Source organism: Palaemon carinicauda, chromosome 1, assembly GCF_036898095.1.
Source record: "Palaemon carinicauda isolate YSFRI2023 chromosome 1, ASM3689809v2, whole genome shotgun sequence".
Lineage (NCBI taxonomy): Eukaryota > Metazoa > Arthropoda > Malacostraca > Decapoda > Palaemonidae > Palaemon > Palaemon carinicauda.
Window position 1 is genome coordinate 43,983,455 of NC_090725.1, and position 12,500 is coordinate 43,995,954.

The window sequence follows — 12,500 nt, forward strand, 5'->3', positions numbered from 1 at the left end:
GAGAGAGAGAGAGAGATAGCAGGGGTGGATGTTTAAAGCCTCATACGTATTGCTTGATGAGAGAGAGAGAGAGAGAGAGAGAGAGAGAGAGAGAGAGAGAGAGAGAGAGAGAGAGAGAGAGAGAGAGGCTGTTTAAAACTTCATATGTATTGCTTGATGAGAGAGAGAGAGAGAGAGAGAGAGAGAGAGAGAGAGAGAGAGAGAGAGAGAGAGGGAGGGAGAGAGAGAGAGAGAGAGAGAGAGAGTGTGTGTGTGTGTGTGTGTGTGTGTGTGTGTGTGTTACCAATGTCAAAAATTCTACGGATCTAGGTGGCAACAGCAGTTCAAGATATACATAAAGTAACACGTATCAGGCTTCAAACCATCTCTCTCTCTCTCTCTCTCTCTCTCTCTCTCTCTCTCTCTCTCTCTCTCTCTCTCTCTCTCTCTCATTGCATATTGAGTTAAAATCCCTTTCACGAATTACAGCTCCTCCCCCAAAGTGGATTGGACCAATCAGTCTTCTTCGTCCTGGAAACTGTACGAGCAAGAATTCCGGTCTCGGGAACCAGTCAGCTCATTCCCCAGTCACAGGCCAGACAAGCAGGAAGTGTCAAAACCGCTTGCATCGCACAATACGTGTAAAGCATGTCGATGCAACTTGATTGTTTACTGATAAGAAAAAAACGTTTTTTTCTATTGGTGAATTATTTCTGGTGAATTGAAGAAATTGCAACTTAGGTGTCGAAGTTAAATTAACGGTATCATGGAAAGTGTAATATAACGTTTATAGATAGAAACAATTGTGATGTAACTTGTTCGTCGAAAGGGGACATATTTGGGAGCCGGATTATATCAAAGGTTGTCAATGAGCTGGAAAAGCTGGAAATGAAAATGATGCTGATTGTAGTGTTTGCCTTTGGAATTCTGTTCCAGACAGAGGCGTTATTATCATCGCAAAACACCGATTCCTTTGACGGTACTTCCCCGGTCACCGCCCTCAGAGTCGAGACGGAAGAAACAACATCCTACACATCTAACCCTCAACTAGGTGACCCGATGTTGAATATAACATCCACTCAACATCCAGATGTTCCCAAGTCTTCTTATAATGGCAGTATTGCATTACTTAGAGAATCAAATGCCACCATTTCCCCCAAAAATCATAACTCCTTGTTTTACGAGACAAATACAGAAAATCCCTTTTCCAAGTGTCCGGATATTGGAAGACCACAAGTGGCCGGATCCGTTGTGATGTGTTACTGCAAAGGAAATGAAACTTCTGTGAATGGGACGTGCCAAGTTTACGATGGTGACATTCTCATTTCAGTCCAGCATGATTACATATACACGAAAGAGGTCAGTATCTGATTGTAATAATTTCCTGTATGAATCACGGGTTTTATTTGATAATTTCAGATCTGTGTGAAATCCCAAGTAGTTATGAAGTCTAATTCCTTTTTAAGGTTTGTTAACGTTTTTTCTAAAGTCTTAATATCAATTTTTGAGTTCATATCTGACAGACTCTCTTTGGTGCAAATCTTCATCTAAATGATTTTTCACGTTTTTCACATAGAAAGTTTATCTTGATGTTAAAAATTTTATAACTTCTATAATATGGACGGATTTTTCTACTTACATGATTTTACATTTTATCAGCCTTAATATATTAATAGAAATGAAAATATTGATATATAATAAGCGAAATTCTAACAAAAGTCATTTATCCTTTTCATACACTTTTCCCGAATTTCCATTTTGTTATTTTTAGATCAGTATGAAAATGGTATGAAGATATTATATGTTTATTATCAATTCATTAATGAATTTTAGTCATAGTAATGTAAAGTATGAATGTAGTATATGAAATTTATACTCATGTTTATTGGTTATGTTGGAAACTCTAAGGGGATTAATCGCATACTTTCGAATTATAATCTGGGTCCCTAGATGCTTTTGCCAATGATGAAGAAAAAATTACAATTAATATTTGCATTTATTTATAACTCAAAAGTAAATGGGTAGAAACGGCCACTTAGCATCACTGTTAATTAGGAAACCAAGGGGAAGTCCTGAAAACTTATCTCTCTCTCTCTCTCTCTCTCTCTCTCTCTCTCTCTCTCTCTCTCTCTCTCTCTCTCTCTATATATATATATATATATATATATATATATATACATATACATACATATATATATGTATATATATAAATATATATATACATATACATACATATATATATGTATATATATAAATATATATATACATATGTGTATATACAAATATATATATATATATACAGTATATATACATATATATATATATATATATATATATATATATACTGTATATATATATATATATATATATATATATATATATATATATATATATATATATATATATAACTGTATGTATGTATGCACACATACACACATATGTATACAGTATATATGTACATATATATATATATATATATATATATATATATATATATATATATATATATATATATATGGTGAATTCTGCACATTTAAACGTGTTTTTCATATTTCAAATAAGCCATATAGATTAATATATTAAAGTCTGGATTTTCATAACGACCTCAGGATCAGAGCCCCAGGCAAAATCACTCAAAGACTATAGTATCTGACCGACCAAGTGGCTAAGTGGTAAGGTCACTCATACAAGTATCCTGAACCAGGGTTCGGAACCTGGCCTGTCAGATACTATAGTCTTTGAGTGATTTCGCCTAGGGCTCTGATCCCGAGGTCATTAAGAGAATCCAGACTTTAATTTATTAATAGATATGGCTTATTTGAAATATATATATATATATATATATATATATATATATATATATATATATATATATATATATATATATATACATATATATATATGTGTGTGTATATATATATATATATATATATATATATATATATATATATATATATATATATATATATATATATATATATATATATATATATATATATATACTCTATATGGGTGTGTTGTACGTGAGCGCGCGTGTGAGATGTCCCAACCCACATGGTAGGATGTTGGTCGAGTCTTAAACAATATCAGTCCTTTACCGCTTGCAATAATCGATTAATTTTCTCTTTCAGTGAATCCTAAAAAAATACTTGTGATTGTACTTGTGGAAAACATACACACACATACGCTGTTACGAAAGTAAATATTGAACATTCCATCATTTCCAAAAAATTATTGTTTGTGTAAAGGAAGTCAGAAGCGGTAAAAAAAAAAAAAAATAGAAGTATTATTATAACCAGTAAATTATTTGTGAAGCTATGCTATTATTACTATCCTTCAAATTTCATTGCATTATCTGAGCAGAAGGTGTAACTCGTCTTACGGTTTAATAATTCAGGAGCATCTACTGAAGTGGTTGATTTCATCTCGGGTAACACATTCTCTTTGCACTCGATCTTTCGAGTTTTGTAGCCTTTCTTTGTTAATCCTTTCACTTTTCTAGTGATCTACCAGAAAAAGTAGACAATCAAAATATGTGTGGATACAAGTTAATATTGTACATTTTCCTCTTGATAACTTTTAGTGTAGTTAACATTATTTTTGTCCATTTTCAGGAAAATGTGTTGAGCTACAATGTGACGGTAAAAGATGTAAACTGTGATACTTCCAAACACAGTTATATGAATTTCACAAAGAATCAATTTCATGTAAGACCTCGAGGTGATGTAGTTCTTCTCAGAGAAGCAGGAAAACTAAAAGGACAACGCATCAATAACTATTGCATTTTTCACCACTTGGATGAATATGATCAACTGACTTGGACAATGAAGGCTTGTGTGCCCATACCTTCTGTTCCAAGGTGTTGTCCTCCTGGACAGGCGATGAAGGAGGGTAAATGCCAAGCTGCAAATACTCCAGATGTGCTTAAACCTCCGATTTCTGCAAAAACCCTTCTCTGATAGTATAGATTGGGGCAATATTACGGAGTACCAAAACCCAGTGAAATGTGACTTACAGTATGAACCTCTGATAACCATTCCTTTAGACTACAAGGAATCCCATCTTTTTTCATTAGCAGATGGTTTAGCAAATGGTTGGGTACCAGGAGTCATTGGCAAGAGACGTGTATATTACCAATGTCCTGATTACTGTGTTGATGGAATAAAAAATTCCGAAGGTTCTGTTAACTACTTTACAAGCTTTTGTTACAGTGATCCAAAGGAGACACACAAAAAACTTTGTACTAATGAGACATGTCTTAGAAAATGTTGTAAATCTGGATATTCAGTGGACCAAAATCGCCACAGCTGTGTTCCAGATCCCAATTCTACTTTTAATCCCCCTACTGACTGGGAATTAACTAATTACAATATTGTAATCGGATATCCACTATGCGAACCAGCACCCAAAGTGGAGGAAAGGTTTAGTGTAGATACGAAGGGCAATCTCATTCTCAAAGACAGAGAATTCACTTCTACTGACTTCTGTGTGGATACATTCCTAGACAATGAACAGCGACACCAAAGCGCCTTGGCATGTCTGACTACTTCCCTGTGGTCAGAAGTGCGGCCATATCTCTTGCCTGTTTATAACTTCATCTCTCTCATCTTCATCACGATGACCATCGGTTTTTATGTGTTGGTTCCTAAATTACTTACAAATGGAGGCTTGCACCAATTGTGTTTCTTGATAAGCCTCTTCATTGCTTATATCTCTAGCTTCTGTGTTCATGTGCTCCAAAACACAATTAAACCTAGCTACTCTGTTCACGCCAATCTAGGTGAGATCTAGTTTAAAGATAATGTTAAATCAAAATTTAATATAAATTATATTTTTTTTTCTAGTTTATAGCATTAGTATTAATAAATATTGATCTATGATATGACTGATAATTTGTAAAAAGCATTTTCCTTCACCTTATCTTGTATTCATGTCTACTTTTTAGCTTAACTGAATTATAATATAGCTCTTCAAATGTTGTATATTGAGTTATAGAAAATAGAACTTTGTTTTGCAGTCATTGCTGAGCAGTTTGGAATCCTAGCAGCATTCTTCTGGCTAAATGTGATGTGCTTTGAGATCTGGAGGAAGATCAGGTGAGAATATATCTGCACTGGACCTTTGTAGATATTTATTAAATTCATTTGTTATCTAATCCATTTTTAATAAAAAGAGAAAACTGTAATCTGTAATTTGTAATTTTAAAAGGTAATAAGAAGAAATCTGGACGAGAAATGGATATATTTTTGTAGAGAACTAACATGAAATCTTGAAGGATATCAAATGTAGAAATGGTATCTTGAATTTCACTTTGCTTTTAATGTACTGGACCAAAGTGTTTAGCTCATAATCGTCTATTTGATGATTCATCTCTTAACTCTTGATATCTTTCCAGGGGACTAAGATATTTTCGTCCGTGGAAATCTTATCCGAATATGTACTACATGATGTATGCCTGGGGAATACCTATTTCTTTATGGTGAGAATGTTAAAAAAAAAAAAAGTTCAAGATTGAAAAAATAATGGAATGAAAATCAGTTGACTTTGAAGTTAGTTTGTCAGAACTATTAATTTGCAACAAAATGCAGCACAAGTTTCTTGAGTTGAAATTCATTTAAGTTACGACCTTTATTCTTTCAGTAAAACTGATAAATTAGTGTTTTAAATCTTATGCAATTCGATGTATCACTTTGAAATTAAACTTCTTTTATTATTTTCCTTTTCTTTTCAGCATAACTGGCGATTCTGTGGTCTGGTTAAAAAGTAAGACTTAAGACTTCTTCAGAAATCTTTTACAGAGAATCTTCAAATAAATAGCAATAATCTAATCTAACACTGGCTCTTCCTCAGAAACATTTTCATTCATACTACCAGCATAAAATTTTAGATTCCCCAGAACTATCGATTTCTTCCCATGTTCGTCAAACGTTGATGAAAATAATCTCTAAACGCATCACTATTCTACTATGATGATAAAATATAGATTATAAAGGCCCCTTCTGTCTTTATAGTGACTGATTTTAATTAAGAAAGAATATTTTACATTTCCTCCATCAATTATCAGCGCTACTTTCTTTCAGAGGACATCGCTCTCCTGATCTATTTCTACGGCCCCATCACTGTGTTGTTCCTCTTCAACTTTGTGTTTCTAGTCTTAACTTACATCAACTACAAAAGAATGCCCAAGAACTACAAAGAAGCCACCACTTACCCCAATTGCTTAGGAGCTGGTGCCATTAGTAAACAAGACAACACGTTGCCTTCAAAACAGATTACTGACTACGTCCACGAGTAAGAAATATATACTCTATTTTTTTATAAGGTGCATTTGCACTGACTCGCAGCGGTGCCCTTTTAGCTTGGAAAAGTTTCCTGCTATCCGATTGGGTAGAATTATCTCGTCCAACCAATCAGTGATCAGGAAACTTTTCCGAGCTAAAGGGGCACCCCTGGGAGTCGGTGCAAATCTGCCTCGCTAAAAAGAATTGACTTATAGTCAATTACGTAATGATTGCTGAAAATGATTCACATGCAGGGTGATTCTTATAATGTTTGTTTTTGCTGAGAATCTGTAAGCCAAGAAGTATCAATACATTTGTCATTCTATTTGGTTCAATGTAGCCTATTTGTCTCAGAAATAATCCAGCAATCGATTCTACCATTGTTATATACTGGTTTACAATGTCTAGCCTTCTATATGGCACCGATTCTGAGTTGTTGAGTAGTCGTAAGTGGTTATAAAGATATTTGCGATTTCTGCTTCAAGTTAAAGAAATCCTAAGAGTTATGCTCGATTTTATTTATTATAGGCTGACAGTGTTCTCTCATTTACCATACCTTTGATAAATCAGATCAAGAAAATATCTTAATTTTTTTTTTTTTTCAGTGTTCACCAAAATTTGAAACTCTATATCATTCTACCCGTCTGCTATGGTATACTGCGAGTTATAGACATACTGGCGTGGAAAAAATATCATTTAGAACTAGGGTAAGTTATGGCCTCTATGAATATTCTCTCTTTTTATTTGTTTTAATCTATTCTAGAACTTTGCCATCATGATAATATAACATTTTAAGAGTAATAAGGATCTGAACAGATTTCAGATGTCTTAAATTTTAATTATTAAGAATTAAACATCAGCAGTAAAAAAAATGAAATAGGCTACAATGCTCTAGAGGGTATTCTATTTCAGAAATATTTATTCACACCAGACTGTATTAAGATATGACAACATTTTGGAGAGTTGTAGTGAATATATAGATATTATTACACAGACAAACGACAATACCATTGAAATTACAATGAAATTAGAATGTCCCTACCTTTTTGAAAGGATTTATGACGATCATTAAAACATGAGGGTTATTGAAAGACTTTTGTGACCATCAGTAGGAAAGGGGGCCCTTTGGAACACTTTTGTGACCATTAGTAGGAAGTAAGACCTTTTGGAAGACTTTTGTGACCATCACTGAAATGGAACTTAAAGACTATTGTGACCTTCAGTAGGAAATGGTACCTTTTGGAACACTTTTGGGTCTTCAGTAGGACATACGACCTTTTGGAAGACTTTTGTGATCATCAGTAAGAAGTGGGACCTTGTGGAAGACTTTTGCAACCATTAGTAGGAAGTGAGACCTTTTGGAAGACTTTTGTGACCATCAGTAAAATGGAACTTGAAGACTTTTGTGACCTTCAGTAGGAAATGAAACCTTTTGGAAGACTTTTGTGATCATCAGTAGGACATACGACCTTTTGGAAGACTTTTGTGACCATCAGTAAGAAGTGGGACCTTTTGAAAGACTTTTGCGACCATTGGTAGGATGTGAGACCTTTTGGAAGACTTTTGTGACCATCAGTAAAATGGAACTTGAAGACTTTTGTGACCTTCAGTAGGAAATGAAACCTTTTGGCAGACTTTTGTGATCATCAGTAGGACATACGACCTTTTGGAAGACTTTTGTGACCATCAGTAAGAAGTGGGACCTTTTGGAACACTTTTGGGTCTTCAGTAGGACATACGACCTTTTGGAAGACTTTTGTGATCATCAGTAAGAAGTGGGACCTTGTGGAAGACTTTTGCAACCATTAGTAGGAAGTGAGACCTTTTGGAAGACTTTTGTGACCATCAGTAAAATGGAACTTGAAGACTTTTGTGACCTTCAGTAGGAAATGAAACCTTTTGGAAGACTTTTGTGATCATCAGTAGGACATACGACCTTTGGAAGACTTTTGTGACCATCAGTAAGAAGTGGGACCTTTTGAAAGACTTTTGCGACCATTGGTAGGATGTGAGACCTTTTGGAAGACTTTTTGTGACCATCAGTAAAATGGAACTTGAAGACTTTTGTGACCTTCAGTAGGAAATGAAACCTTTTGGCAGACTTTTGTGATCATCAGTAGGACATACGACCTTTTGGAAGACTTTTGTGACCATCAGTAAGAAGTGGGACCTTTTGGAAGACTTTTGGGTCTTCAGTAGGAAATGGAACCTTTTGGAAGACTTTTGTGACCAAGTGGGACCTTCAGGAAGACTTTTGTGACCATCGGTAGGAAATGGAAACTTTTGGAAGGCTTTAGACCATCGGTAAGAAATGGTACCCTTTGAAAGACTTTTGTGACCATTAGTAGGAAATGTGACCTTTTGCAAAACTTCTGTGACCATCAGAAGGAAATGGAAACTTTTGGAAGACATTCATGACCATTAGCAGGAAATGTGACCTTTTGCAAGACTTTGGTGACCATCAGCAGGAAATGGAAAATTTTGGAAGAATTTAGTGACCGACAATAAGAATTCGGACCTTTTGGAAAATGTTTGTGATCATCAGTAGGAAATGGGACGTTTTGGAAGACTTTTGTGACCATCAGTAGTATGTGAGGCTTTTGGAAGACTTTTGTGACCATCAGTAGTATGTGAGGCTTTTGGAAGACTTTTGTGACCATCAGTAGTATGTGAGGCTTTTGGAAGACTTTTGTGACCATCAGTAGTATGTGAGGCTTTTGGAAGACTTTTGTGACCATCAGTAGGAAATGAGACTTTTTGGCAGACGTTTGTAATCATAAATAGAGAAGGAAATCTTTTGGAAGACTTTTGTGACCATCAGTAGGACGTGGGACCTTTTGAAAGAATTTTTTACCATCAGTAGAAGATAGAACTAAGACTTATTAAAAGACTCTTGTGGCGATCAGTAGGAAATAGGACTTTTTGGAAGATTTCTATAATCATTAGCAGGAACTGGGACTTATTGAAAGACTTTTGTGACTATTAGTAGGAAATGGGACCTTTTGGAATACTTTTATGATCATCAGTAGGAACTGGGACTTTTTGAAAGACTTCTGTGATCATCAGTAGGAACTGGGACTTACTGAAAGACTTTTTTGACCATCAATAAGAAATGGGACCTTTTGTGAGACGTTTGTGACCATTCAGTAGGAACTAAGACTTATTGAAGGACTCTTGTGACCATCAGTAGGAAATGGGACTTTTTGGAAAGACTTCTAAAACATTAGTAGGAACTGGGACTTATTGAAAGACTTTTGTGACTATTAGTAGGATATGGGACTTTTTGAAAGACGTTTGTGACCATCAGCAGGAAATGGGACTTTTTGAAAGACTTTTGTGACTATCAGTAGGAAAATGAGACCTTTTAAAGGTTTAAAGATCGCTCATGAATGGTGACAGAGGCAAGGGACAGTAACATTGCCCTAGCAAGCAGGGACAGTACCCTACAGACTGACCAAATGATCAGAGTACAAGCAATGGTTGCTGATAATTCAGCATGTTGACTTATAGGCTCCCTCAAACCCCCATCCTTTGCTCACAAGGATGGTGAGGTTGCAGCGACCAAAGGAACTAACGAGTTTGAGCCCAGTCTAGCAATCACGAGGCAAGGGCGTTACCAACAGGTCACCACAACCCAACGACCTTTGTGATCATCAGTTGGAACGGGGACTTCTTGAAAAAATTTTGTGACCATTTGAAAGGAATGTTTACTACGAGAAAGTTCAATAGTACAATAGCTCTTTTTCAGAAAGTTAAAATGACTCTCAAGAATAGTTTCCAATTACTGTATAGTGAAAACGGGACTATATATATCATTACTTCAACATATCACTTGCTGACAGAAAAGAGATATGATTTCACTGACTCAGAGAAGGATAAGTTATTTAGTCTAAAACAAGTATATATAATACAAGTGTAAAATGAATCCTAAAGAGACGTTTTAACCAATTTAATGTCAGTGTACTATATTACTTAATCGTTTTAAAAAACAAGTAGATATTCATGTTATTTTTTAATTTTAATGATAGCAAACTGTCATACATGGTTTATTATAATGCAAAATTTCTTAAAAGTTTCTCGTAGGATTAGTGTTCTATCTTATCATTGGTGCTTTAGACTAGTAAGTTCAGGTGATACTATATCACCACATTTCTCTTCCTTGTCTTTCCAGGGCCTTATCTGGAGACCCTCAATTCGGTGCAAGGTTTCTTCATCTGCATCTGTTTACTCTCAAGCAATAACAAACGGAAGCACTTGGAGGAGAAATATCCCAGGCTATTCCAATGGATCAGGAAATCCAACCGATTTCCAGCTAATATGAAGAAGTGGCTGCAAGATATCGTAAATCGTATTCTGTCATCGCTGAGTTCTCTTACTTCGAGTTTCATCGGTCAGCTCTCGAACTTGCCGGTCATTCGAACACTTATCACTTCAGTCCGGTCACCCAATCCTTCCTCTTCTTCCTCTGATGTCCAAAATTCTGTGTCCCCTTTATAAACCTGTTTATGAAGTTACTGACCTTTCCAGTTCATCTCTTCTGGGATCAGACAATGTTTAGAGGACCTTTCCGATCCATCCCTTCAAAGTCCTGAAAGTCCAGAGGTCACTCCAGATTCGTCCTGCTGACAGATAACATACAAGATAAAGACTAATATAACTAATTTGGTTTTCGGCATCAAATCTGTCTGAAAGAAAAGTGCAGACTTTAGTTGAAATGACATTTTTTTTTAACAGTTTTTCTTGTGAGATGCAGTTTTATACATTGTCCAAAATGTGTGACATTAAGTGTTAATTGAAGACTGGATGAACATCTTCAAGGACACAAAATGTAGAGTAAAAACTTATTTCAGATACTATGAAGTCTGTGCCCTTTCTCTTTCTCTCAATTCTTATACGTATAAAAGCTTATTTTTGTATCTAAATACATTGATGGAACGTATCACCACTTCTTATTACCCTCACTTAATGGGATTGCACAATGCTGTGTATTACTTCTAAAGTGCTTTGCTAAGTGCTAAAATAACAAAGGATTATATTACTTCTCAAGTGCTCTGCTAAGTGCTAAAATAACAAAGGATTATATTACTTCTAAAGTGCCCTGCTAAGTGCTAAAATGACAAAGGATTGTATTACTTCTAAAGTGCCTTGCTAACTGCTAAAATGACAAAGGATTATATTACTTCTAACGTGCCCCATTTGGTGCCAAAGTGACAAACGATTATATTTCATTGATTGTGGATTTTCTTCTTGTAAATCAACATATATCTTATCTGGTATTGTGTAATTTCCATCCTCCATGAAATATCAACGTTTGACTGGTAAAGATACATACATGTCTGATGCCTTTGTCTTGCAGTGGACCAGAGACACCTGGGTTTTTTGTTGATGTATTTAACTAAATACGTATATACTGAATATACAAATATCCCCCTCTGAACATCACTTAGCCTTGAGAAAATCGGTCACGAAATCAATGTGTGGAACCTCACTAGGAAATTTTTGTCAGAGAAAGTTCCAGAAGAATCTACGTTGCGGCTCTGTGCTGGGCTGGATCCTGGAAGCTGGATCCTGGAAGGAGACTCGATCATTACTTAGTTTCCTATATTTCATTTAGTGATTTTCACTCGAGAATAGACGAAAAATATTTGGCAATTTTACCGATAGATTTAATTGATTTTTTTTAGCCTCTTTGTGAGCCATGACCGCTTGTGATAGATTCCTAACGATTATCTTAAGTTTTTGTATTATGGCAAAGAACAAAAAGAAGAAGGAAGAAAGGAAGAATAAAGAAAAAGAGAAGTAAAAGTATCTAATTATCTTGTATTGCCATTTCGAAAGAAGCACTGAACTATTACTTGTAAATCCATATTCCTGTCTCTTATATTCAAGCTTTTAGAGTATGTGGGAAAAATCAAGATGAATCATATATAGAGATGTTGTTAAAAGCATAAGCGAGAGAGAGAGAGAGAGAGAGAGAGAAAGAGAGAGAGAGAGAGAGAGAGAGAGAGAGAGGGGGGGGGGGGGGGAGGGGGGGGGAGAGAGAGAAAGATTAGTGCTTGGCAAAACGTATTTCCAAATGACTCAGGATCGTACAAGGAAAAAAAATACGAATTCTGCAGGTGAGAGAGAAAGGTAACTTTGGGTGGAGTTCGAATTTCAGTGAGGTATTACTGGATAGAGATAGTAGGTTGGCCAGGGCACCAGCCGCCCGTTGAGATACTACCACTAGAGAGTTATGGG

At 35.5% G+C, this 12,500-nt stretch overlaps 1 protein-coding gene across 1 annotated transcript; it reads left to right on the forward strand.

Annotated features, from left to right (window-relative positions):
• Nucleotides 1-464: 464 nt before the first annotated feature.
• LOC137647802 (uncharacterized) lies at nt 465-6,998 on the forward strand. Its single transcript, XM_068380785.1, is given in 8 exon segments — nt 465-1,338; nt 3,594-3,923; nt 3,925-4,759; nt 4,997-5,075; nt 5,375-5,458; nt 5,711-5,742; nt 6,060-6,270; nt 6,866-6,998. Coding segments are annotated over 8 exon segments (2,148 nt in total). The 5' UTR covers nt 465-867; the 3' UTR covers nt 6,972-6,998.
• Nucleotides 6,999-12,500: the final 5,502 nt, after the last annotated feature.